This window comes from Canis lupus, chromosome 4 (genome assembly GCF_003254725.2).
Source record: "Canis lupus dingo isolate Sandy chromosome 4, ASM325472v2, whole genome shotgun sequence".
Lineage (NCBI taxonomy): Eukaryota > Metazoa > Chordata > Mammalia > Carnivora > Canidae > Canis > Canis lupus.
This window is the reverse complement of record NC_064246.1, coordinates 8175982-8203739: the sequence shown is the minus strand read 5'-3', so window position 1 is coordinate 8203739 and position 27758 is coordinate 8175982. Positions and strand designations below refer to the sequence as shown.

The following is a 27758-nucleotide window of genomic DNA, read 5'->3' as shown; positions in this document are numbered from 1 at the left end:
CTCTATTTTTTTTCCAATTCTCAAGCATTTCAGAGAAAGCACACTCAAATTTAGTTTGTCCTCCCCACCCCACATTATAGTCAGTGTGAGGCATAGCATTTAATACTTTTATTTTTCAATAAATACTCTTAAATCAATTATATGTGAAAGTTCCCTCAGATCTATCTGAATTGAAAAACATTCCTTTGTCATTTATGCTCCTAGTTCTTAGGCCATATGGCCTACATTTATTTTCTTCATTTATGGATGGGCAGATGATATAAAATCCACTTTTTAGAGCAAATTCACATTTTGTATATCTGAAATTTCCCATTCAAGGGAGTCCTAAAAGAACTGAGATCTGATTTAATCACAATTCTGATAGTAAGCAGAACACATATATAAATTAGCTAACAGTTTCCTACCTGTCATCCCCATAAAGACAAAAACAAACAAAAAAACCCATTTAGACTCGTAAGATAGTATTTCAGTAATGAAAACATAAGAATATTGAATCCTAACTAAAGAAGAGAGATTTAACATTGTAACACCAATTTTATCCAGTGTAAGAAAAATTTTAAGCTTTATTTTGATAAACATTTCAGATTCCCTCATATCACAGCATATCAATAAGCAAAATGTACATATACTGATTTTATACATGTCAAGTTCCAAATTCCCAATCCTAGGTAAGCAAGTTGCAAAATACTAGTGCCAATAATTTAACTATCGGTAGTATTATAAACAAAAATAAGTGAGTGTTCAGCACTTTAAGTGAAATGAGGCTTTAATCAAATAAGAGACTTAATTCCACAGGGTGTTTTTTTTTTTTTTTCAACAATAATTAATTCAATCAAGTCTGTGATTCCAAGCTCGAGTGACAGACAGTATATGTTTGAAGCAAACAAGAAAAGGCAATCAACTCTTAAGTGGTATATTACAGAATGTACTATATTTTTGGACAATCTCTAACTGCATTTGATTTTTAGGACTTGTTTTGGAGTCTGAAGAAACAAGAATTAGAGAAAAGACCTCTGACTCCACTTTGAGGATGTTACTCAATGGCTCTGTGTTGGCACAAAGATACATTATAACACTGGTGCTCTTTGATCAACTTCCCACACTAATTCAATCACCACCAGCAGACTACCTTCAGCTACATCTTTGATTGAGAAATACACAAATTTTACCCAAAGAAAATTCTGTACTTCCAGTTTTAAAAAGCAGACAGTTCTATGAAGAAGCAACCATTTAAATATCTGAGTATACACATTTAAGTTTTTACAACTTCATGCCTTAAGTTTTGATTTCAGAAGTATTTCATGGACCTAGCATCAGATATTTACACAACATGTGTTTTATACAATATAATTTTAGAAACTGTAAGTTGCACAAAATAATAATTTTTTTATCAAATTCAAGTTTCCAGTGATCTTAAAAAAAAAACACAAATTATAACTGTTTTTGCTCAGCTGAGATACCCAGTTATGGTTATTATCTAGAAAATCCTAAATTTATGTGAAAAATTAAAGAAAATCTGTAATTTTGATAATTTTCAACCTTGAAAATGCATAGCTAAAAATAAATAAAAGGGCTCCTCAGGCAGTAAGTAACTGAGTCAGGGAACTTCAGAAAGCCTAAGCCACTCTTGGAAGGTATTTTCAGTTTTACATAATTTCCAGTCTTAATACCACTATTTTAATTCAGATAAAAGACATGACCTTTGGAAGTCCTTGGCATCAAATGGCACGTTTGGACAAGAATCACAACTGGAAGCTAGAGGAAAAAATGGATCTTAGCATAATTTCTCTCAAAGTATGAGGAATCTTAATATAATCAATGCACAATAGAAGCAGTCGTTCAGAAATCTTGGGAAGCTCAAATTTCTTTAGCTCTTTTCGTTTTACTAAACAATCCGAAGCATTATATTTACTTTTAAGAACAAAGGAAAATACAAAATAAAACGAGAAAAAGGCAGCACGTAGCATTTTAGTGGGAGTCACCAAAAGTTCTTTTTCTCCCTTGGCCTTGGGTACATTATCTCACCTTTATCTTCATTTTGCTTAAAAAAACAAAAATCTCTGCTCAAAGCAGTCGTACCGAGAACAATAGCGGTTTGTATATTTTTCCTAATTTCCCATGCACCCAGATGCTGACATCTAAACAAATATTTCAGTGAAAACTTTTCTCCCATTTGCATGAAGTCTGAGCCACTATATAATTTGCAATGGAAAGTGGGGGAAAGCAGCTAAAAATCACGGGAGGCTGCCAGTTTCCTCAGTCTCTTTCTCTCTTTTTAAAATCATTTTAATTTTTTAGTATGATAAAGACAAAAGCTGCAGCTGAAAATTCACATGGTTCAGGAATATGTTGAAAAAAAATTTACTATAGTCCTTAAGATTCAAGTAAGTGATCCCAAATCAAGTATTAGAAAGCTGCTAATTAGGTGAAAATAATGAGCCACTCAAATTACATTGGCAATGTTTGCTGAGCTGTTTTTTTTTTGAAAGCTTCCCCTTGTATTCTATAAGGATCCATGTATTTGAGTCCACAAACTAGCCACTTTCAAGAAGGTATTCTTTTGACCAAAATTTACCCTAAAATCAATTTTCTCAATTCCTTTCTTTTCCCAAAATTGTTTGATCACATTTTAAGGCGGGGGGAGTGTATGAAGCAGGTCGTTTTGCACGGCACTTGTACTCTTAAAGATACCTAACATTTTAGTGAACGGGGAAACTTCACAACATACTTAAACACCACATACTTATATTATTTTTCTGTGCTGCCTAATATATACTGTAAGAAAGTGTGTTTTGACTCAAAAGGATACACTGAAATGCTATAGTGTGGCAATATATTCATTAGAGAGTTAGCATAATTTAAAAAGGAAGCATATATTTTAATAATTCCAATGTTTTGTTATTTGGGCTTAATTTGAACTCTTTTTCTTTCTTTTTTTCTTTTGATTCTGCATTTTTATTTGAGAGGGTGTCTTTTACTTTTAAGCTGTGTTCAAGACTATAAAGAGTATCCTAATGCAACTTAATATAAATATAAATAATATATAAGCAATATATACGTATACATATACACAGAGCCAAGCATCAGACCACTGATGTTGTACTTTCGGGGTTCACGCGAATAAGTCTAGATGCATTTCTCAGGTCCTGGAGTTGCTTGGCGGGTTTCCCCACACCTTCTTCAAACCTTTTCTCCACCACAGGGAGGACGGTCTCATACAGAAAGGACGCATTCTGTCTGATAAAAGCCTTTTTCTCCGGATCCTGCTCACACCGAAGGCTATAATCCACATGCTGCACAGCAACCAGGATGATTTCCACCAGGCTCTCCAAAAGCACCATGTGCAGCTCTGGGAAATACAGCTTCAGCGCTTCTTCCAAGAAGCCCATGGTCTGTTTGGTAAAGGCAACCACCGTGTAACTCAGGTTCACCCAGCAGTCATCTCCTGTGTACTGCTCAAAGTTTCTTACCCCACAACTCTTCATCTCCTCTTTGAGTTTGCCCAGGGCTTCTGGGGTCATCAAGTTCATCCTCCTCCACATCTCCTCAGAGTTGCGATGCTTAGTGGCTTCGATTATGATTTCTTTGTAACTGTGCAAGGCCCCTTGGATGTCCTTCACCAGAAGGGCATGGATGATGAAGGTGAGGTCCAGTCCGATGTCACCCAGTTGCTGACAGTGCTCCTTTGCCACTTTTACACACTCAGCCGCCGTGGAGAGGCTCTCCTTACTATCGAACACCTGCTTGCTAAAAGCATCCACAAACATGCCCATGGCTGATCTCGCCCAGACCACAAAGGCAGAGTAGCAGCCGCTGTCAGTGCCTGCAAAATCCGTCTCAAATTCCCTCGCAGTCTCAAGAAGGCTGGTAAAGAACACGTGGCAGAGCTTATGAATGTAGAGTAAAGTGGCGCCTTCGATACGAAGCTGACGTATTGCAGTATGCACAGCTGCTGCCCTGTTTCTCAAAAACAGCTCACAAGCCTTTGTGCACTGGCCAAGGCGGATGAGTTGAGAAACTGCCCTTCGAGTCGCCTTGGGACCGCCTCTCAGGGAACGATCCGGGGACAGTTCGAAAACTAGCACCTCGGTGAGCTGTCGGACCCGCTCATCCACTTTGGCCCTTAGTTCTTTAACAGGAGGTGGACTGGGCTTATCTTCTAGGTAGTGGTTCAATTTGTCCAGCAGGTCAACGGCTCCTTCAAAGTCCCTCTGCGCGATACAGACATCCAGGTCTTCGGGCAACTCCTGGATCCACTCCACTGAGAGATCCACCTTCTCCTCTTCTACCTCAGGAGTAGCTGGTTCGTCCTCTTCCTCATCCTCAAATGGGTTCCCGGCTTTGGAAGTCACCTGCGGTGGTCCGCGAGGGGCCGCTGCCTCTTCCTGCTCCCTTCGCCGCTTTTCACTGAGGGCCCTCTTGGTTTCCTCCAGCACTTCCAGCCACTCCCGTTTGATTTTAGCATTCTCCGCCTGGAAAATACGGCTCTCGGGAAACATCAACAGCTTGAACATGTCCTTCATGGGCGGGTTGTCCTTGACATTGACCACGGCCAAACCGTCCAGGGGATAGAGGGCGTTGTAGCGATACATCCCCCGCCGCTGTGGCAGCCAGGTGGCCACCAGCAAGCAGTCGTTCATGAGGAAGCCGTGCACCCGCTGCAGTTGCGCCATGTGGTCAGCCTCGTATTCCACCAGGTCCCCGTTGTACACCAGGTACTGCCCCGGCGTCTCCAGCAGGTGCCTGCAGCCTTCCACCTTCTCAAGCAAGGTGGTGAGGGTGCGCTGCTTCCCTTCCTCGCCCGGACCCGAACTGTCGCGGGAGGCGCCCCCGGGAGCGGGAAAAAAGCCAGCCTGGCCCCGCAGGTGGTCTCGGCCCCCCGCGCCGCCGCCTCCCTCCTCCCCGCCCGAGGCCGCGGCAGCCCCGGCGGCGGCGGCGGCGGCGGCCGGCAGCAGGGTGAGCGGGATGCTCTCCAGGCTGCTCTTCTGCTCGGTCAGCAGGTGGCTGAGCTGATACATCTCGCTCTCCAGGTAGGAGATCTCGCGGGCCGTCTCTATGAACTGCCGGTAGTTCTGGTAGACGTTGCGCTTCAGGTTCTGCGCCGTCTCCTCCGCCAGCGCCTGGATGCGCTGCCGGTGCTCCTGCAAGTCCCGGTCGCCGTCCGACTGCTGCGAGAGCTGCTTCACGTACAGCCGCGCCTCGAAGCCCCCCGACTCCAGCTGCCGCCGCAGGCGGCTCGCCCCACTGTCCGACATCGCCATCGCCATTTCCGTCCGAGGCTCACGAAGCCACTGTCACTACCGCCGCCGCCGGTGCCGCCGCTGTCGAGACCCACCCAAGCCCCGCCGAGCTCCGGGGCTGAGGAAGCAGGATGGAAGAGAGACGAGTACGCCTGCGCCCGAGCCTGAGCTTCGGGCACCGCGCCTGCGCAGGGGGCCGGGCGCAGGCAGCGCGCATGCGCAGGGGCGCCCGCGGCCTAGAGCCCATGCGCCGGAGGCGCTATTGCGGAAGAGAGTGGAGGGCGAGGCGGCGAGACGCGGTACTGCGCATGGGCCGGGCGTGACGTTTGTGTTTGAAGTGAGCGGCGGAGCGTAAAGGCGGTAGCCAGTCTCCTGACGCCTTCCTAGAGTCCAGGCCCTGGGAGCCCCCGTTTTGAGCCCACTAGGAGGTATCCTGCAGAGTTCTCTTTTTTAAGCCCCAGAATCTTGGCCTCGGCGTTTGGGGCAAACTCAGTTCTCGTTCTAGAGCCAGTTATTCCTGAGTTCTCGCGAGATCGGCGGGCCGGCCCGAGAGCCGCCCGAGAGCCGGTACTTCTTAGGAGCTCGACCAGGCTCTCGGAGCCTGGGATCCGTGGAGCCTGCTTAACGCCTTCGGACGCCGCCTGGGATCCCGGCAGAGATGGACGAGGATCTGGTGTTGGCACTGCGGCTTCAGGAGGAGTGGAACTTGCAGGGATCGGAGCGCGACCGGGCCCAGGCGCCCCTGTCGCTGGTGGACGCGTCCTGGGAGCTGGTGGACCCAACCCCGGACTTGCAGGCCCTGTTTGTGCAGTTCAACGATCGGTTCTTCTGGGGCCAGCTGGAGGCCGTCGAGGTGAAGTGGAGCCTGCGAATGACCCTGTGAGTCCCGAGCCCCGCTGGGGAAGCGAGAGCGGCTGGCAGCTCCTCTGCAGCCCCCGGTCCCGGGGGGCGTGAAACCTGGGGGTCTCGTGGTGGACACCAGCAGCTCCTCTCGCTGTCCCTCTCCCTCCCCTAGTCTCCCTCCCTCTCCAACAACTTTAAGAAAGCTAGCTGTGTGGCCCATTCCGGTAGCCGATTGATTTGTAAAGGACACCGGGAGAGAAAAGGATGTCTTTGGATCTCCCCTCACTTGAAAATAAATTAACACGTTTCTGACCCAGGAGGGAGAAGCACCCAGAGTCAGCCCCTAAGAAAGAATGCCGAGGAGGCAGCGAAGCCTCCCAGAGATGTGTGTTGTCCTCTTCTGTGCCCTTTGAGATGTCACCACTTGGTAGTGAGCTCAGGTGTTAGGAGGGGGACGGGGCTGACGTTTCCGTATTTCTGGACCGAAAGGATCTTCGGGGATGCCTCTAAAAGGATGTTCACTAAAGTAGAGAATTCCTGATTTGAAGTAATCTGTTCCGGCTCATGAACGGAGTTAACAGCTTTAATATGGTTGTACACCACGGTGCTTGTCTTTGAAGTAATACAAAACAGCCTAAACTAAGACAGATTAAGATAGGACATAAAACTGGTTAAAAGGACAAATCTCCTTCGTAAAGGCTTCTCTTACGCTTTCGGAGATGCGCCGATGGAGATCTGGCTGTTAACTACCACAAACTGATTATAGTTTGAAGGGAGGAGACTGGGAGCCGCAGAACAGGATTGTCTTTGGCCTCTTGCAACCTGGCTAGGGCAAGGGATGCAGTTCTCTTCACACCTCTCTCTCACTGGGGTGATCTGAAGATATCTCCTAACAAAAAAGGTATACTAGTGTGAACTGCCCAAGAATGTATAAGGATTTATTCTTCTCCTTTCTGTTTCTCTTTTGTGTGTTTTAGGTAAATAATGCTTTTGTGGTGGTTGTTTTCCAGGTGTGCTGGGCTATGCAGCTATGAAGGGAGGGGTGGAATGTGTTCCATCCGTCTCAGTGAACCTCTGTTAAAGTTGAGACCAAGAAAGGATCTCGTAGAGGTATTCTTTGCATAAACTTGATTCTTAGCTGAGTAGTTTAAAAATGCTTTTTACTGATTTACACTGCTGTGAATTAACCTGTAATATAAAAACCAAACACCTGTTTTTCCTCATTGCAAACTTTAACTGCAATGCAGATAATAATGATTACCGTATATTTTTACAGTTCTTCACAGCTAAAGGCTTAATAATAAAGTTTTATTATTTAATTCGATCTTCACAACAGCCCTGTTTATGTACAATGTGTGTTGTCTTCATTTTTATAAATATGGACATATGGACATTTTATAAATATGGACATAAAGCCTCTTCAGAGAGGCTAAGTAACTGGTTTAAGTTACATATTTAGAAGCAAAAATTTAGAAAAAAATTAAGACCCATATCTTCCTTTTGAGACTTCAGATTTGGTTCTCTGTTCAGGTGCTGTGGTGCTGCCCTCCCAGAATATCTAGCTGAGCTGGTAGAACCAGCCAGCATGAGTGAGGGCATGCTTCACTAGCAAAATGGAGCAGTAGGAGCCCCCAGATTATGGCTAGTTGAGTCTAGAAGATGCCTGAAATTCCCTAAGACACACCCGGTGTGACGACTGGTCTTGCCCCAGTTATAGCTCTTGAAATGTGTGCACAAAAGAGGATAAAAGGTGGTAGAGGTTGGATGGGAAATATGTTAAAACATGCTTGGAAATATGAAAGATGGTGTTTTTAAGGATAATATAAGGTGATGGTTTTCAGAACCATGTGAATATACTAAACACTCCAGAACTGTACACTTAGAAGTAGTTAAGATGGTAAATTTTATGTAATGTGTTTTTCACCACAGTTAGGATAGAAGACAGTGGCTACTAAATATAAAATGGTACAACAGAAATAATTAACTAATAAAAGAGAATGGAGGAATAAAGGAACAAAGCCCCGCAAAAAAGTTAGGCATAAAGACGGTTATCAGTAATTATATTAAATGTAAATGGATTAAGCGTTAATTAAACATGAACTGACATACTAGATGGAAAGAGATGTGCTTAAGATAAAGACACACAGGGCAGCCCCCGTCGCCCAGTGGTTTGGCGCTGCCTTCAGCCCGGGGTGTGATCCTGGAGACCCAGGATCGAGTCCCGCGTCGGGCTCCTTGCATGGACCCTGCTTCTCCCTCTGCCTATGTCTCTGCCTCTCTCTCTCTCTCTCTCTGTGTCTCTCATGAATAAAAAAATAAAATTGCATTAGAAAAAAAAAAGATAAAGACACACATATGTTAAGCGCAAAAGGGTGGAAAAAGACATATATCATCCAAACAAAAACAGAAAGCTGTTGTATCAGACTAAAGATTTTAAGGGAAGAAGTTTTACTGGAAAAAAGGTTAACATTTTATAATGATAAAATGATCTATTAAATAAAAACACATAATGATCCTAAAAGTAGTAATATAGCTTTAAATTACATAAAGCGTAGATTAGTAGAAGCAAAAAGGGAAATAATCCACAATCATAGTTGCAGGTGTTAACACAACTTTGTTGGTAACTCAGTGAATAAGCAGGGGAAAAAAAGTAGGCATAAAAAAACATTCGAACATGATTAACCAAGTCAACCTTATGAAGAGCTCTAATAACAGTAGTTGCTTAATGAATATTTATTGTGTAAATGGTTAAACGCACGAACAATTTTTTTTTTTAAAGGTAATGGGCGAGAAGAGAATGGGAGATGTGTGGTAATGCTATCAAGTGAGCATTTGCTGTTGGCAGAAAGTTACAATATCAGATCGGGGTAAGAAGGACCAAAGAGGAACAGTGTGACTCTGGTCTGTACATAAAGTATGACCTAAATTGTAATGAGTAGGATTCAGAAAAGGAAAAGACTTTGTCTGGTTGAGGACAAAGAAAAGCTCCATGCACGTGTATTTTATGACTACTGACATCACCACTTCTACTACTCTTTATTGATTTATTGAGTACGTATTGTGTGCCAGTAGTGGTAGTAATTATGATTAACACTAGTGTTAATCTAGTGAATAGTTAATCTAGTGTGTATAGCCCTGCAAGATCAGAATATCCCCATATTAGGAATAAGGAGCAAGTTGTAACTTGTCCAAAGCCTTGTGCATAATCAATAATAAATCCTTGGTGTAGGCTGTTTGCCTGGCTCCAAAGCTCTTGTCCTATTCCCTATACCACATGGCCTCATTACTACCACTTTATAATTGTTACTCCTGCTAATGAAAACACGGAGGTGAGCCTTAAAGGACAGATTGCATTCTGAGAAGTAGGGATGGTAAAGGAAAACCACTCTTGGCAGAAGAAATGGGCATGCTGTGAACAGAAGAGAGGCATGAAATTTAGGCATATTGAGGACCAGAAGTAGCTGCTTTTGGCCAGACAGTACAGTGGTGGGAAGTAGAGGTGTTTGGGGACCATGTTGAGTAGAATCTTGAATCTGGCCTAAATGTGGAGTGGAAAATGGTACATCTATAAAAATAGAAATTGTTCAGTATGGTGCCATGTGCCATTTTCAGGGTGTTTAAATTGAACCCAAAATTAGGAACCTTAATTTATTTCTTCTTTATAAGATTAGTTATTGATCATTACTGTGTTAGAAAACATTTGAAATATAGAGGCCCTTTGAGTTTGAATCCCAAAGAGTGGTATTTACTTGAAAAGATTAAATTCGCTTTTAGAGATGGAGTTGATAATTTTAAAAGAGATGTTTTTGTAATGGCCAAGTTAAAATGTTTGATTCACCCATTTTTCTGTTCAGCATAATTTGATAAGACTACAGTTCATTAATGGCAATCTAGTTCTGATGGAAATTCTTTGTAAAAACATTATGAACAAGGTTTGCTTTTAGAGACCTTTATGACTTTCACTGTTTTTTTAAAATATTTTATTTATTTATTCATGAGAGACACAGAGAGAGAGAGAGAGAGAGAGAGAGAGAGAGAGGCAGAGACCCAAGTCAGAGGGAGAGGTAGGCTCCATGCAGGGAGCCCCACATGGGACTCGATTCCGGGTCTCCAGGATCACGCCCTGGGCCGAAGGCCGCTCTAAACCGCTGAGCCACCCGGGCTGCCCGACTTTCACTCTTTAAAAAGATATTTCTGGGACGGCTCAGGGCATGATACTGGAGTCCCGGGATTGAGTCCCACATTGGGCTCCCTGCATGGAGCCTGCTTCTGCCTCTGCCTATGTCTCTGCCTCTCTCTGTGTCTTTCATGAATAAGTGAAAAAAAAAAATCTTAAAAAAAATAAATAAAAAATAAAGAAATATTTAAGATAAATTATGAAACAGCAGCCTTAAATACTTTTGTGAATTTTACACCTACACGTCTACATCTTTGATGTGGAAATGAACAGTAGGCTATTGTTTTATTTATTTATTTATTTATTATTTATTTATTTATTTATTTATTTAAATTTTTTATTTATTTATGATAGTCAGAGAGAGAGAGAGAGGCAGAGACACAGGCAGAGGGAGAAGCAGGCTCCATGCACCGGGAGCCCGATGTGGTTTTCGATCCCGGGTCTCCAGGATCGCGCCCTGGGCCAAAGGCAGGCACCAAACTGCTGCGCCACCCAGGGATCCCGCTATTGTTGTTTTAATTCAAAGAAGATTTATGTAAATTCAGATTAAATTTGGGCCAATCATGGGATTTATCATCAGATTTTATTCACTAGAGCAGTAGGTTTTATTATGTATATATTTTTTAAGATTCCATTTATTAATTCATGAGAGACAGAGAAAGAGGCAGAGACACAGGCAGAGGGAGGAGAAGCAGGCTTCATACAGGAGCCTGATCCTGGAACTCCAGGATCGCGTCCTGAGCCAAAGGTAGACGCTCAACCTCTGAGCCACCAGGTATCCTGGTTTTCTTGTTTTAAAATTGCACATGATTCAAAAATCCCAAGACTATGGAAAGTAATACACATAGAAAGGTTGTCCTATCCCATCCTTCTCTATGCTGAACTCCCCAACTTCTATAGGATATTGTTATTAGTTTCTTTTTTGTTTCATTTTTCTGTTTTGCAAATTTTTTAAAAGATTTATTTATTAGAGAGAGCATGAGCCTCTGGGAGGGGGAGACAGAGAGGGAGAGAGACTCTCAAGCAAACTCTGCTGTGAGTGTGGAGCTCGATCTCACAACCCTAGATCACAGCCTGAGCTGAAACCAAGAATCAGATGGTTCGCTGACTACGCCACCCACCCAGGCACTGGTTTTGAAAATACTTCTATCCATTCTTATTCCCTCTCCCAATCACCTAACATACTTCTTGTACAAAATACTGGGTACGTTCTTTTATATAGTCTGTATAGAATTCCATGATGTGGATTTTCCATAGTTCATTCAGTCAGGACCCTATTGCTAAACAGTTAGTTCCAGTCTTAACATTACAAACGATGCCACAATGAAAATTTCTCATAGACATGACCTTTCATATTAGTCTAGGTATTGCTGGGTCAGAGGATAAATGTATTTGTAACTTTGTGAGATGTTACCAAATTCTCCTCAGAGGGGGTTTGTACCATTTTGCAGTCCCACCAGAGATATATGGGAATGTTTTTTTCACCTTAGCTTTACTAATGTCAAACTGGGAGTTTTACTAATCTAGATAAGCAGAAGTAGCATATTGGTGTAACATTAATTTGTATTTGTTTTTATAAATGGAGTTGCACATTTTTTTTCATGTTTATGGTTTGTCTTGATTTTTGATCATTTCAAAATTTGGTTTCTAAAACTTTTAACATTGTCAGAGCCTTTTATTTCTTTTTCTGTGAACCCATCTATGACTTTTGCCCCCTTAAAAATTGAGTTATTGGTCATTTCCTATTATCGACTTTAGTAGCTCTTTATATTTTAAGAATTAGTAGCCTGAGAGGTGCGTTGCTCATACATCATTTTGAATTTTTTTCAGCCACGCTCTTTTCTCCCCCCACACAGAATTTTAAAGTTTTTATGTAGTTGAGTTCATTGATCTTTCCTTTGAGTTTTTGATTAAGAGTTAAAAAGGCTTTCTTGGAGCATGGAGTTCTTAACCTGGGATCTGCAGAGTTTCAGAGACTATATGCAAAGTTTTGTGAATGGATGCATATGTAATTTTTCTAGAAAGACGGTTCATGACTTTTAACAGTTTCTGAAAGGAGCCTGTGATCCAAACAAAGTTAAGACTCCAGGCAGGGTGAGAAAATGCCTTTTTATTTTCAAAAGCACCCTAACAATTTGATTGTTTTCTGTTTCAGACCCTGTTGCATGAAATGATACATGCCTATTTATTTGTCACTAATAATGATAAAGACCGGGAGGGGCACGGCCCAGAGTTCTGTAAACATATGCATCGCATCAATCGCCTGACTGGAGCTAATATAACGGTATATGAGTTAAATAATAAATATAACATTCATTAATTTAACTTATTAATAAATAGGTAGAACATTTGTGATTTTTAGTATTTACTCAGTAATTCCTGGGATTTAACTAAAAATAGACAACTGGATAGGAACAAACACTGTCTTTGAGGATTTCCCACAGCAAGACAGACAAACAAAGAGAAGCTAACCCGCTGGTCTGTGGTTGGGGCCGCTCAGGCGCCCCCCCTGGCCTCTGAGCACAGCTAGGGCAATGCTGTGTGCATAGTGGCTACAGACCGGCACTACCTCTGGATTGCTACAGCTATCCCTTAGCTTCGTTTCCTTGTGATCATCTCCTCCTTCGATGGTTCCTGTATCTGCTGCCATTTCATGTGTCATGCCCATCATCACAAGTTTTCCTTGATTTATATTTCTGCATAATATTGTAGGAAGCAGAGTCTGGGGGCAGAAAAGCAGGAGTTGTCCAACTGCTGGCGTTCTGGTGCTCACTCCATGGACAGCAGACTATGGGGCCTCCGTGTAGGAGCAGGAAAGGGGGGCAGCAAGGATACTTATCTGCTGGGTCCTTGAGATGAGAAAATACGTGCCAAACATTGTAGCCCTGTCTGAGCACAAAGTTATTTATTTATTTTTTTAATTTTTATTTATTTATGATAGTCACACAGAGAGAGAGAAAGACGCAGAGAGAGAAGCAGGCTCCATGCACCGGGAGCCTGACGTGGGACTCGATCCCGGGTCTCCAGGATCGTGCCCTGGGCCAAAGCAGGTGCCAAACCACTGCGCCACCCAGGGATCCCTGAGCACAAAGTTAAATACGAGATGTTTATTATTACTGATTCATTTTATCAGGTGACCTTGCTGTTCCTTTTCTCCTGCCCCACACAGTCCCCTGCTTGTCTTGGCTCAGTGAACGTTTCAGCCCCCGTGCAGCTCCTTGCACATCCTCTCGCTCATGGGTCCCACTTCCTCTGTGCTGTCACATGTCCTTCATCTTCGCAGCGGGCCAGGACTTCTTCCTTTTAGTGTCCCTAGCAGCTCTTTGACCATTGACAATATTTTATTCTATTTCAGACCTCTGAACACAGGGTGGCTCTTCCTTATCTTTGTACACCTCTGTATAAGATGTGTGATACAGCGCCCCTATGAGGGCTAATAAGTATTGTATTGGATTGAACCAAATTCCTGCAGATTATTTCCTGTCTTTGAAAGGCAGTAAAAGCCAGCCTTGTGGAAAATGAAAAGTGCTCACTTTATGTAGATTTTTTTTTCTCCTAGCTGTTGGCTTTAATTTTCTAGAGAGCTCATTTAATTATCAGAGTTACTTCATCAAGAAAGTAGCTTGCATTAAAAACCAGTCACATGGGGTGCCTGGGTGGCTCAGTCAGTTAAGTGGCTGCCTTCAGCTCAGGTCATGATCCTGTTTTTTAAAATCTTAAGAAAAAGAATTTTTAAAAATTTTATTTATTCATGACAGAGACACACACACACAGAGGCAGAGGGAGAAGCAGGCTCCGTGCAGGAAGCCTGATGTGGGACTCAATCCCGGGTCTCCAGGATCACACCCTGGGCTGAAGGTGGCACTAAGCTGCTGGGCCACCGGGGCTGCCCTAAATTTTTTTTTTTTTTTTAACAAAGTAAAAAACAGTCACATAAAGTCCTGACTAGCAAAAGCATTGTGGAGCTGCAGGTACAAAAGGCTTTTAGTTTCCTCATTGGCGTTTTCACTTTAAGCAAAGTCCTGGTATACTTCCTATTGTTCAGTTGGAAGAGGATATATTCTTTTATCTTGCACGTCTGTGTGTTTTCATTTAGGAGAGGTTTTATCGCATGGACACCCCTTGCTTTTACAGGTTACATCCTGTTATAACAAACTCCACAGGGCATCTAGTTCCACAATTTTATTTTGGTGACTACATTGTTAAAGAAGTCACATCCCTAGGCTGTTACAAGTTACAAGTTACAGGACTTGGAAGCAAAATAGATCCAATGTCCTGGCTTTTTAACCAGTGAATTCAGTGAAGAATTCTTAACATAAGGGAGAAGGCAGGGTATTCCATATCTCTTTACCCCAAACCTCTTCCCTCCAGTGCCTTCTGCGCCTCACGTAATGTATTGTTGGCATGCTTGCCAAATCATACACATTTGTTGCTTAGGAGGGAGACACAGTATAAAACTTACCTGTAGAGTTATAGAAAGTTTCATGTTCTTTTCCTCTGTGGAATTTATTAGAAAGTTAAATGTCTAGTTAAATGTCTAAATGTTAAAATCTCATCTGTGGAGGCCCCTTATCTTATACAGTAGTAATGTTCCACTGGGAGGACAGAAGAGAAAGGTACATGGGTTATTGAGGATTATCAGGTCTTCATTGGTGTCTTGCTTTCCACAAGGCCCCCAAGGTGGGAGGGCTAACTTTCTGTTCAGTCAAACCTCTTTCATCTGTAAATAAGATTCTATCTAGAGGGTGAAACTAAATGATCCTGTATAAGTATTGAAAAGCTCATTCGCAGAGAATTTTGTTTGAATCAATGAATGAAGCTTTTCATTCATTCAGGCAGCAAATACTGACTGAGCACCTTCACTGTGCCAGAGCCTATATTAGCCACTTAGGGACACAGAGATGAAAATATTTGAATCCTGGGGCACCTAGGTGGCTCAGTCGATTAAGCATTTGCCTTCAGCTCAGGTTGTGATCCCAGGGTCCTGGGATTCAGTTCCATTTTGGGCTTTCTGCTCAGCGGAGAGTCTGTTTCTCCCTCTCCTTCTGCCCCTCACCCCCACTCATGCTTTCTGTCTCTGCTCTCTCTCTCAAAGCTTAAAAAAAAAAACAAAAGATCCTTTGAATCCTGGGGAGCTTTTTGCCATAAGCAGGTAGAATGATGCCCCCATGAGGCTCATTACAAAGACAAGGGGGCAAAGACCTTTGAGAATGTGGAGTGGGTGTAGCAGAGACTGCATCAGGCAAAATGCTTGTGTAGGTGGGGTTGAGCATTTCTAGGAAATAGTCCAGAATCCTTTGGTATTGTTACTTACAGGGGAAAATTTCAGTTGAACAGTAGGAAGGAATAATTGTTATTTATTATGGCATTATATAAAATTTTGTCTTTATCCTGATTTTTGATCATTTTAAAATTTGGTTTATCCTGATTTTTGATCATTTTAAAATTTGGTTTCTAAAACTTTTAGCATTGACAGGCTTTTGTGGGCTAAAAAGTTTTTTGTTTTCTAATCTCACATCTTTCTATCTTTACACAGTTTTTGAAGTATTATTAACTGCTGCTGTCCCATTAAAATGAACTTTGGGAACAGAAGCTAAATCTGTTTGCTGCCTTCTCCAAAGTGTCATTGCAGAGAGCTCTCAGAAACTGGAAAGTTTAAACACAGGAAGGCTGCTTCTGTATTTTTTTAAAATTGTTAACTTTGCCTCTTTAACACTGAGCACTTTCTCTCAACCCAGGTGTACCATACTTTCCACGATGAGGTGGATGAGTACCGGCGACACTGGTGGCGCTGCAATGGGCCTTGTCAGTACAAGAAACCCTACTACGGTTATGTCAAACGTGCCACCAACAGGGCACCCTCTGTGCATGACTACTGGTGGGCTGAGCACCAGAAGACCTGTGGCGGCACCTACATCAAAATCAAGGAACCAGAGAATTACTCAAAAAAGGGCAAAGGAAAGACAAAAGTAGGAAAGCAGCCAACAGCAGCTGAAAATAAAGGTAACTTTGTCTGCTCTTCCATGCTTGCTGGGACCACAGCTAACAGTATAAAAGCCAGGGCTGTCCTCTGGAGAACTGGTGTTAAGATGAGCTTAAGGATTATTTCAAGTATAGACATTTGTAAGTGTGGATTTAAACAAATCCCATTGTTTGTGAAGTGATGGTAGAAAAATGTACTTTGCGTAGTGTGAGTTAAAGTAGAAATTGTGTTCACGGATAATATTGGAGTTAGGTAAAGGCCCTTTCCCTATCTTGACTCACTGAGTCATTGGGAAACAGAAGGCAAAATGATTGTCAAAATAAAAACAGTAATTCAAATAACAATGCCCGGAATTACTCCTAACCCACCCCTTCCTATCAGTTGGCTTCTAGCCGAGTGACTTCTGCTGTTGATGTATGTATTTTCATTGGGAGAAGAATGGGAAAAGGATATGACATGTATGTGCTGGTACTTCATCTTTGAGATTTATCCCTTTCCTATGAAGTTCAGAGTCCCTGCCTTTTGAAGAGGGAACCAGGTCACTAAAGTTAAGACTTCTTCCCTTGGGAAATTGTTGGTTGGATCCAGAAACATTAATAATAAGCTACTTTTCCTAAATTCAAAAATGGTGAGTGAGTAGAGGAGCTAGAGAAGAATTTATGTGGAGAGGTTATAGATCCCCATTCTGTGTGAGTAGGGGGAAAGAAAAGAATGTGGGAGGAGACTTTTCCCTCTGGAACTAAACTTGAAGAATGCTAAGTGATTTTCAAGGTACAAGTTCCTTTGCTAGTGGGCTTGGGATGCTAGATTTTTATTTTTTGTGTTCTCTCCCTCCCTGAGCCCCCTGACCACTGTAGATACGTCCTTCTCCCAAGCTCATTAGCTTAACACTTGTTACTGTATTAATTTCGAGTCAAGAGAACTTTTGCTTCTTTTGTAGATAAATCTAACAGAGGTGAGACCCAGCTGTTGATCCCTTTCAGTGGGAAAGGATATGTTCTAGGAGAAACGAGCAACTCGCCTTCATCGGGAAAGTTTGTTACTTCGTATGCTATTAATAAAACCCAAGATCTTTTAAGTCAAGACCATTCAGCAAAAGCTCTCAGACCCAATTCTAAAATTGAGGTGAAATTTGAACAGAATGGTTCAAGTAAAAAAACTCCTCTAGTGTCCCCTATTCTTACTGCCAGTCACCAAAATGTCTTAAGCAACTACTTTCCTAGGGTCTCAGTTGCCAACCAAAAGACCTTCCGAAGTGTGAATGGATCTCCAACAAAAAGCCTAACAACCGGTGACATCACTAAAAACTCCATCTCTTCTGGATCTCACAAAAGGGTCACCTCTTCTAAGATATCCCTGAGAAATTCTTTAAAAGCACCGGAATCAACATCTGTGACTGCACCCCAGGATGTGAGTGGGCCTGAGGAGAAACTCCCAAGTAAACGACCCAGGCTAGAAGACAAGACTGTTTTTGACAATTTTTTTATCAAGAAAGAGCAAGTACAAAGTGGTGGAAATGATCCAAAGTGGAGTTCACATCCTACAGCTGCAACTCAGGATTCCAGCAGTGCATCCAGCCAGAACAGGATGGTCGATTGTCCTGTTTGTCAGAATGAAGTGTTGGAGTCTCAGATTAATGAGCACTTGGACTGGTGCCTTGAAGGTGGTAGCATCAAAGTCAAAAGTTGAAGAAGTCTTTGAAAGACAAATGGGTGTCACATGCCACCTATATTACCCTGCTAACATAGTGTCAGCCACTCAGGAAGTTCTGGTGAACATGAAGATTTGTAGGTTTTAATGTAGTTCTATTTTATAGATATATACATGAGGTTGCAATGGAAAATATTCTATGTCGAAAGGTGCTATATTCACTTTTGCCTTGTGTATCCTGTAGCTCAGAGTTTGTTCTGCATGTGTACATGTATAGTTTTTAGATACTTATGTTCTTCCTTGCTCTTAAATTGCATTTAAATCTGTTAATCTTTTTATTTATATACCTTTCCTCAAAATACATTGGAATCCTGACAGGTATTTGGTTAAACTGAGTATTTCTTTGTTCATATTAAAACTCAGTCATAGAACTGAAGCTAAACATTGGCCAAAATTACAATTTCGAGGACAAAGTATATCAGTTGTTGTAGGGTACTCAAAGTTTTTTGTTTTTTGGTTTCTTTTTTTAATCTCAGCAGGAAATATATTTTATACATCTCCAAGAATTTTATTTCTGTCATCACTAAAAGGTGGCAGCTGGTTTTAGGTTAAAGCATAGAAGGAATATAGTCAAATAAACGTTTTAGACGACTACTCCTGCAATCCTGTAGGCCAGAGTTGAGTGGTTTTCTCAAGATGTAGCCAGATGAGTGGTTCACCTGCTAAGGAGCTGGTGTAAGTCACATCACAACAGCCTCTTTTATGTTAACAGTGGAACACTGTCTGGAAACAGTATTATGAACCTTAAGCCAAAGTTGTAACCGTTAAAATAAAAAGGAATACCATTTGTGCATTTTAAAAAGTAATTTCTTTTTAAAAACATTCTTACTGTGTTGTGGCAGAGACCAAGATCCTTTCGTCCGTTCACTTTCTCATGGCTGTACCACTAGCATGTTGGCCTGGTCCCAAGAGTTGAATTCACAGGTTTTCTTTCTCCTGAGCTATGTTGCGACATGACCTCCACCTACCCGAGGTGCCAGCTCCTCTGTGTGAACTTGGCCTTGGTGCTCCTGGGTGACGGCAGCCTCGGGTCAGGGAGGGAACAGTGCACCTCCTGCATTCGTGTCCGCACGCTTCCTAGTCTGCAGCCACAACCCCTGAGGGTAATCACTGTTTCTGTTACGTCTCTGCCACCCTGGGGTGCTTGAGTGTGGTTTTAACTTCATGAAGTACTACCCTGTTGCCACACTGTAGAAGTTCATTCTAGGTCGTTGCTTTGAGTGTACAAATACGCCAGGGTTTATTCAGCCATTCTAATATTAACGGGCATCTGAATTATTTCCAACCGGGGGCTGGCTGTGACGGAGACTGCTGCTGAAAACATGCTTCCTCGTTTCTGTTGGGCGTCCACCCAGGATTGGAGTGCTGGCTCACCAGGGTACGTGCATGTGTAGCTTTAGTAAATACTGCCAGCTTGCCCTCCTGCCAGCAATGTAGGAGAGTTTCAGCTGTTCAGCTGTCTTCACAGTATTATCAGTCCTCTTCAAATTTAGCTCATCTGGTTGAGTGTTTACAAGTTTTGATAACTTCTTAAATATGAAGTTGAAAAACAGTATTTAGTATTTATAGATAAATGACCTAAAATATATGCAATTACATCTTTCATAGAGGATCACTGTCTCTTAATTTAGCAAATTACGTGCAAGTGAGCAGCTTTTGAGCCCAAACTATACAAGGTTTGGGGCAAAGAGGTAAACAAGACAATCCGTGTCCTCAGGATTTATAAACAGCCTCGATGGGGAGTGAACACAGAAAGAGCTCCTGACTAGTTTCTGCTGGGGGCTGTGGGAACTTGAGGGGAGGTTCCCTGGAGGAGACACTGTCCGAGTGGGTCTTCCAGAGTGAGTCAGGATAGCCTGGTAAGGAAGGATGGAAAGGGGCTTGCAGAGCGAAGGAGTCAAAGAAAGGTGTTGGTTGGAGCTAGACCAGCACAGTCTACAGGGGGAACTAAGCTGCTCCAAATGAACAAAACATCTTCCGTCTGAACATCTTACAAAGTAAGATGTGAGGAGTAAAATGGCAGAAGGAGGTGGAAGTTTGAAGGTGGTGTCATGTTGCACACTTTGGTTTGTGTGGTCCTGGAGAACACCCCCATGTGTTGATTCAGGTCGGGGTGGTGCACTGGGGGCAGGAGGAGGGCTTGGAAAGTTGACTAAGCCAGTGGAGAACATTTGAGAAGTGTTTTGATGGATTCTCTGAAGGGTAACATAAATGGGCAGAAGGGCTGTGTCAGGGCTGGAGAGGGTGGGTTGAGAAAGAGTTGGTCAGGTGTTTAGAAAAAAAATTTTTTTTAGATTTCTTATTTACTCATTTGGGAGAGCGACAGTGAGCAGGGGGAGGAACAGAGGGAGAAGTAAACTCCCTGCTGAACAGGGAGCCCCATGCAGGACTCGATCCCAGGATCCTAAGATCACGACCCGAGCTGAAGGCAGATGCTTAACCTACTGAACCACCCAGATGCTGCTGTTTTGTTTTGTTTTCTTTTTTTTAGTGGAGGGAGGGAGAGAGAGAGAACCTTAAGCAGGTTTCACACACAGCATGGAGCCTGATAAGGGGGCTTGATCTCACAACTCAGATCATGGCCTGAGCTGGAAATCAAAAGTTGGTCACTTAACTGACTGAGCCACCCAGGCTCCCCACCAGCTGGCCAGTTTTAAGGGATGATGAAAACAGGTGGCAAGAAAGGGAAAGTTAAATTTGGAATTAAATAGCTTTCAGTTCGTGTTAAGGCTTTTGAGAAAACCTGCACCAAAAGAATTATTACCCCATTCTGTGTCATTTATATGAGAGAAACCGTTTTCTGTTCTGCTGGTTTAGTTTTTTACCCTTTAAAGCAAACACCCTACCCTAATAACAGCTGGTATTCTGGGTCAGCCTTTATTTTTTTATTTTTATTTTTTTAAAGATTTTATTTTTTTATGATAGTCACAGAGAGAGAGAGAGAGAGGCAGAGACACAGGCAGAGGGAGAAGCAGGCTCCATGCACCGGGATCCTGATGTGGGACTCGATCCTGGGTCTCCAGGATCGCGCCCTGGGCCAAAGGCAGGCGCCAAACCGCTGCGCCACCCAGGGATCCCTGGGTCAGCCTTTAAATGCTATCACTTCATTCTGGGGAGATGGGTTGGGGGTGAAAGGTAGTTAACTTTATAAAATCTCAAGGCTATCCATTATCTACCTAATTTTAAATTTGGAAAGCTCTGTTTTGCTTTTTAGACTATAAATGTGTATCTAAAATGATAAACAAAAAACTACTGTTCCATTGTCCTAAAGCATTGAGCTTATTTTTTCAAAACTTAACAGGTTTAAAAAAAAAAAAAAAAACTGAGAAAGTGAGAGCACACAAGGGGGAAGGGCAGAGGGAGAGAATTACAAGCTGACTCCACGCTGAGCACCAAGCCCAATGTGGAGCATGACCCCGAGGTTATGATCTGAGCCAAAACCAACCAAGAGTTGGATGTTCCACAAACTGTGCCACCCAGGGGCCCCTCAAAGCTTATAGGACTTCCAAGTAAATTTCAGTGTCAAAGTGAAACAGCTGCTGTGTTTTCCTACAAACTTAGTGCCTGCCTGGGATCCTGCATCTGGGCACGTGCAGGACCTCTTCATTGGGCTGCTCAGAAGAAGCTGAGCTCTTTTTGTAGTTTGTTCGTTCTTACTGAGGGGTGCTGGTTTCCTGTTATCTTTTGTCTTGCTTTTATAGCAACTGGTTGTAGTTGTTGACCAGCAGCACATCCACCACTGAGGTGAAATCTAATATGGCAATTATTATCACCAATTGCCTAGGGAGTTAACAAAAAGGATGCCACGTGGAGATGAGCACTGGCTTTGTTTTTTCTAACATTCCACCAGAATGTCATATCATATGTACTCCATCACATCTCTTTGGAAGCTAGGAAAGTAAAAGATTGCTCTTAGGTGCCTCTGGAACCATATCATTAATAAAGTTTACAATGTCGTGTATCATAATACAGAAACAAGCCGCTGTTTGCTTCCTTCTGTACTTGAGCCACACTTGCCAAAAGATGTGCCCTCTTGGTTACTGAACACCAGGGGGCGCTCCTGGGAAGTTAAATTTCTCAGAAAAACCGAAGGCATGGAAGCCAAACCAAACAGATGAGAGAAACCAACAACTGGAACAATATTGCCAGTTCTGATTAGTAGAAAGGAAAGGATAGCTATGGTCTCCAGTCCTGTGAGAGAGGGTGCAGAGGGCCAAAAATGTGTGCTTGCTCAAACCAGGGCTGCTGTACAGGGCACTCGGGCCTCCCTAGCCTTGTTTTCCTTTCACCTCACTCTGAACACGCTGACATAACATGTCTGCAAGAAAGCAAGCAGGAACCCACACATGGGGCAAAACAGGAGAGTTCATAACAGGAAGCCTTCCAGACAAGTCAAGACCTATACTTTCCCACTATTTCTGAAATTACAGTGCTCTTCCTTTGAGTATGTCTGAGACAGAGTATTCTGCTCCGCATCGCCTAGATTAGTCTGAAAGCTTCCCAAGACACTGTCCTTTACCCCTATGTCAGAGGAGCCTCTTAGATTCTTCGTGTTAAGTGGTTGAAGTGGCTAGGCATTCTCAAGTTCCATTTCTATGCTTTCGCAGTAATACCTCCACGAACATGGACTCTTCTCCATACCTCTCTGAAGAACCCAAGGTTGCGTATTTTCAAGCTAGAATACTCTTAAAGACCCAAGTCATTCCAGGTCATAAGCATTCCTTGCAAACTAATGTATGAAAATCTGCATCTACATGAAAGAAATGGGGAGGGTATTGTTTTTGTTTTTTACAGAAGATTCCTCACAGGATTCTTTTTACGTGTTTGTATACATTTAAAATAAATCAATAGAATGGTGCCTGGCTGAGTCAGTAGGACGTGTGACTCTTGATTTCAGGGTTGTGAGTTTGAGCCTCATGTTAGATGGAGACATTACTTAATAAAATCTTAAATAATTCAGTAGATAAATGCGTATACCTACACATACATAGACGCAGGTATAAACGGTTTCTAGTAACAAATATTTCTTAAAGATTTTGAGATAGAGAGCACATGAGTGGGAGGAGGGCTAGAGGGAGAAGCAGACTCTCTGCTGAGCAGGGAGTCCAACATGAGCCTCCACCCCAGGACTCTGGGATCACAACCTGGGCCAAAGTCAGACACTTAACCAACTGAGCCACCAGTAACACATGTATGAATTAAGATAGACCCACCCATACTGGTTCAATTCTGTTCTTAAAACCTAATACTCAAATAGCCACCTCCATAGGATCCACAAGAGGAGGCCGGAGTCCAGCTCCTTAGCACATTGGAGTCCTCCATGTTGTGTATTGGCAGATTGCCTGTTCTCGCTGCTCTATAGCATTCCACTGTATGAGCACACACTTGTGTGTACCCATTCTACTTTATCTTTGTAACCTTTTTTATGTACTCTTGGCTGCTTTTTACTTTTTCAGTGCCCTCCACTGTTGAATCTATTCTTCCTTGGCCAGCTATAATTTAATCTTGAGATAATTATTTGTTTATTTTTTACAGCTTGCTGAAGGTTTTTGTTTTTGTTGACCTTTTGAAATTTTTAAGAAGATTTATTTGAGAGAGAGAGTGTAAGCATGCACACAAGCAACAGGGGGAGGCAGAGGGAGAGAGAGACACAGACTCCCTGCTGAGCAGGGAGCCCAACGCATGACACATTCGGGACTCCATCCCAGGACCCTGGGATCATGACCTGAGCCAAAGGCAGATGCTTCACCAACTGAGCCCTGCCAGGTGCCCAACATTTTTAAGTTCCAGGGTTGTTTAATTTCGGCAAAGTCTTGTTTAAGGATATTTGATTCAGACTAGCTATTGTTGCACTTTTCTTCTGCCTTATGGTTGAGGAGAGACTTTTCATCAAGCTGTACATGATTCTCATTTTGTTTTCTTCTTATGGCAGTGTTTATATGCACCCTTTTTCTGTTCATTTTGAAAGGCATTCTTTTCCTGACTTGCAGAAATGGTTGGTTCTATCCAGGTGGAGATGAGGGGTTTGTGTGGCTTACTGGGTTTGATCTGTGAGTGTTCTGTTGGTACAGTGAAATGCAGTATTCCTCAGAGAAAAGTTTTATTTTTGAGCTGAGAAGGGTTTTTCTCTCCTATGATTCTTTTCCCCCATGAGACCCTGGCTTCCTTCTTGCACTTAACCATTAAGTCTCCGGGAGACATCTACCCCTCCTCCCAGAAATGGTACCTTCCAGCAGCCACCTTCAATCTCATGAACTTTCAAACTCCTTTCTCTGATGACCCAGTTGGCCAGTGCTCTGGTGAACTGGTGTCAGATTTATCACTACAGATCTTCCTCAACTTACAACAGAATGATCCCATCATAAGCTGAAGATGCACTTAATACACTAACCTACCAAATATCAGAGCTCAGCCCAGCTGACTGTGAACGTGTTCACAACACTTAGGTTAGTCTACAGGTGGGCAAAGTCATCCAACACATAGTGTATTTGATAACAGAGTGCTGAATATTTCATGTCATCGACTGAACACTGTACCAAAAGTGAAAAACAGAATAGTGGGAAGTACATCAATTTTGACTATCATGATTGCAACGCTGCCTTGGAGCTGAAGCCACCACTGTCACCCAGCATCAGGGGGGAGTATGTACCACATATCGCTGACCGGGAAAAAGATCCAAATTCAAAATTCCAAGTATAGTTTCTACTGAATGTGTATTGTTTTTGCACCATCATAGTTGAAAAAATCATGAGTTGAACCACTGCCAGTTGGGGGCTGTCAGTATTTCCATCCCTCGTGGTGGAGTCCCTTCCTGCCCCCTGCCCACTGCTGCTGTATACTGCCACCATCAGGCCCCCATTACTCGTGTCCCTTTATCATACAGTTTCCACCTGACTCTGACTTCCCGGGAGCCCTGATGCTGGCCTCAGATGCTTCTTGCTCTGCTTTCCCACAAGTTGAACTTCTGTCTCCCAGTTATACTGCAGGTATGCATTCTAGGTGACTTACTCGGTTCTCCTTGTCTCTATGTGTTGGGAAGATCATGAAAGAGATTCAGATTTAGGCAGCTGGCAATATTTCTTGGAAAGCCTGAGTACCTCCCCTTAGATACGAACACCCAGCAAGAATTACCAGATGTGTGAGCAAAACCTGCAACTTGAAAGAGAAAAATTAAAATGAACACAAAGGAAGGTTAAATACTTTTAGTACAGAACTGGTTGTTCTATACTAAAAGAGAGAGAGAGAGAGAGAGAGAGCTCTTGAATATTAAAACCTGGTAACAGAAATGAAACCCTCCCTGGCGTAACTGGAAAAGAGACTAAGAGACTTAAAAGAGTAAAGCAGAAAGACACATAGTAACTAAGAGCAAGAGGCACAAACCAGTCAATGCACAGTCGTTCCAGAAAGAGCAAGAATGGAGGGGGCAAAAAAGTACTGTAATAGTTTAAGGAAGTGTCCCCAAATGTAGGGCATGAATTTACAGTCTGCATGGCTATCACGGTGGCTGACAAGAGCACCACACCAAAGCACGGTATAAAACGACAGAGCTCTCGGGACAAAAAATAATTCCACAAGCTTCCACAGAGAAAAAGCAGGTTATGTTTAAAGAGTCAGGCCTAGGAATGGCTTCAGATTTCTCCGCATCCACACTGGAAGCTATAACCAGTGAGGCAATGCCTTCAAAGGACTGAAAGAAAATGATTCCCAAAGGAGAGTGGTAAACCCAGGCAAGTTATCAATGAAGTGTGAGGGTCCCAACAAAGACGCTGGTCTTGAAAAATTCACCACCCACGTACTCGTTTGCAGGAAGACATATGAAGAACATGCTCCCCCAGATTGAGGAAGTCAAGCGAGAAAGGGGAAGATAAGGGATCCAGGAAACAGGAGAGCCAGCAGGGAGTGGTGGAGGGGTCTCCAGAACAATGGGGAAAGGAGACCTCAGGAAGACGGCTGTGTACCAGGCAGGACAACGACTCCAGACTGCTGAGGCTAGAAGCCACAGGAAAAGTATGAAAAATCAGGACATTAGGATACAAACAAATCACGGACGAAAAGTCATCATGATTTACTCTGCATCCAAGCTCTAAAGATCAATAGTCTTAACTATCAACTTGATCGAAGTTACAATGTGAGGAAGAAGGGGGATACAGAGGTGTGCTGCCCACGTGTGGTCGGATGGTGCTGGCGGCTGGACAGGGCCCTACATGCTTGTCTTTCACATGGGGAACTGGTTAGCAAATAAGGTCTCACTCTGAAAGTCCAACACATAACAATATGATTATGTTACTTAGAACTAATCAGGCCACTAAACCCAAAGAGTCACTGTAAGTTTGTGCTCAGAAGAAGGCTCATTTCCTTAAAAACCCCCTTCTAGAACAAGCTGACTTAGCTACATATACATGTATAACTCTGACCTTAAAAAAAGTTAAAGAAGAAAAGGACCTCCTATGGTCAAGCCCTGCTCTCCACTTACTGGCTGTGTGGCTGTGAACGAGTCACTGCTCTCACCCTGTTTGAGTTATAAATGGAGGTGAAGTTTGTTCTGCATACTCTGTGTGTTCCCAGGTAAAAAGGCAAAGGGGTTTTATAGAACTCGGTAAAAACAGTCATTAATTTTGGCAGGAAAGGTCTTAATCTCAATGAAAAGACTTGATCCAAAAAGCCCTGATAATCTTTATGACCCCTGGGCCCTTATTTGGAGTTCAAAACTCATCCGTTTAATAAAGGCGCTTTGGCTGCGGGCAGCTGTTAAGGCTGTACCTGTCTTGTGAAGTGGTTTCTCTTTAAGTGTTTTCTCCTTACAAAACTCTTCCCAGCTCATGAGGCCAGGCCCTTTATACGTGTCATTTGTGCAATGGTTTATCCTTGGGCACTTGCAATATTTCAGGTGAAATTTACTTGCTAGTGATCAGGAAAAGAATCTGCATTTAAAACCAAGAGCAGAATCAGGGGAATGTATTCCTGACTTTGGAAGTCCAGTGAATGATCTTTTTTTTTTTTTTTTTTTTTCCAGTGAATGATCTTGAAGCATTGGAGGCTGGGCATTTACTCCTGAGTGTTTCTAAATGAACCGAAAACCTCCAGTACACATGTACATTATTAAACCTACAGTATGAATATTTTCCACTGAGGTCTACAGCCACCACAGAGCCCTCATGCTTGGGCCGTGCACGTGTTGTACTTCATTTAGGTCTCACACAGCTCAGCGGGTATTTGTTTTCAGATGAAAAAGGCTCCAACAGTCACATAATTAAGTGGCTGGGCCAGAACTAAGCAGAGATTTCTCAGTCCTGCGCTCTTTCTACAACACTACCTAATTTAGTCTTCATCTCTGACTCACCTGCCCTCTCCCTTAATCCACCCAGCTATATTTCAATGCATTTTCCCAAATGCTCCCGCGACAGGCCAGAACATAACAAAACCACCACACTGGAAGTTTTTTAGATTAGAGAGATATGAGCACGTATATTGACCTTACATTAATATCAGGGAGGGAGACAGAACATGAGAGACTCCTAACTCTGGGAAACGAACTAGGGGTGGTGGAAGGGGAGGTGGGCGGGGGGTGAGGGTGACTGGTTGACGGGCACTGAGGGGGGGCACTTGATGGGATGAGCACTGGGCGTTATTCTATATGTTGGCAAATTGGACACCAATAAAAAATAAGTTAAAAAATAAAAAATAAAAAAATGAGAAAAAACAAAACAAGAGCTCTTCTGTTTTAGTCTCTGATCAGGACCACACAAATTAAACTTCTGTGCATACGCACACAGGGTAGCTGTGTCAGTTACAGAACTATGCCTAT

The 27758-nt window shown here is 42.8% G+C and overlaps 2 protein-coding genes across 5 annotated transcripts; one reads left to right on the top strand and one right to left on the bottom strand.

The window, feature by feature from the left end:
- Positions 1–533: 533 nt before the first annotated feature.
- Positions 534–5421, bottom strand: EXOC8 (exocyst complex component 8). The gene has a single exon (XM_025448435.3). The coding sequence runs from the start codon at positions 5265–5267 to the stop codon at positions 3084–3086; it is 2184 nt and encodes a 727-aa protein (XP_025304220.1). The 5' UTR covers positions 5268–5421; the 3' UTR covers positions 534–3083.
- A 71-nt stretch (positions 5422–5492) lies between these two features.
- Positions 5493–27486, top strand: SPRTN (SprT-like N-terminal domain). Of its 4 annotated transcripts, none has more exons than XM_035715191.2 (5): positions 5493–6119; positions 7094–7193; positions 12416–12544; positions 15999–16263; positions 26967–27486. In XM_035715191.2, exons 1-5 carry the CDS (start codon positions 5899–5901, stop codon positions 27020–27022), a joined length of 771 nt encoding a protein of 256 aa, XP_035571084.1. In that variant the 5' UTR covers positions 5493–5898; the 3' UTR covers positions 27023–27486. The 4 variants fall into 4 exon arrangements, with proteins under 4 accessions (XP_035571084.1, XP_025304222.1, XP_025304221.1 ...); XM_025448436.3 differs by lacking the exon at positions 26967–27486 and adding an exon at positions 17184–22820 and having other exon boundaries at positions 5499–6119; XM_025448438.3 differs by lacking the exons at positions 5493–6119; positions 26967–27486 and adding exons at positions 6127–6984; positions 17184–22820.
- The last annotated feature ends 272 nt before the right edge of the window (positions 27487–27758 follow it).

What these genes read in the sequence shown, in the direction of transcription:
- EXOC8 (XM_025448435.3), bottom strand. Translation starts at nt 5,267, where the DNA reads ATGGCGATGGCGATGTCGGACAGTGGGGCGAGCCGCCTGCGGCGGCAG.
- SPRTN (XM_025448436.3), top strand. Translation starts at nt 5,899, where the DNA reads ATGGACGAGGATCTGGTGTTGGCACTGCGGCTTCAGGAGGAGTGGAAC. An exon ending in CAAGAAAGGATCTCGTAGAG is followed by an intron (nt 7,194 to 12,415) that starts GTATTCTTTGCA and finishes TTTCTGTTTCAG; the next exon opens with ACCCTGTTGCATGAAATGAT. An exon ending in AACAGCAGCTGAAAATAAAG is followed by an intron (nt 16,264 to 17,183) that starts GTAACTTTGTCT and finishes CTTCTTTTGTAG; the next exon opens with ATAAATCTAACAGAGGTGAG.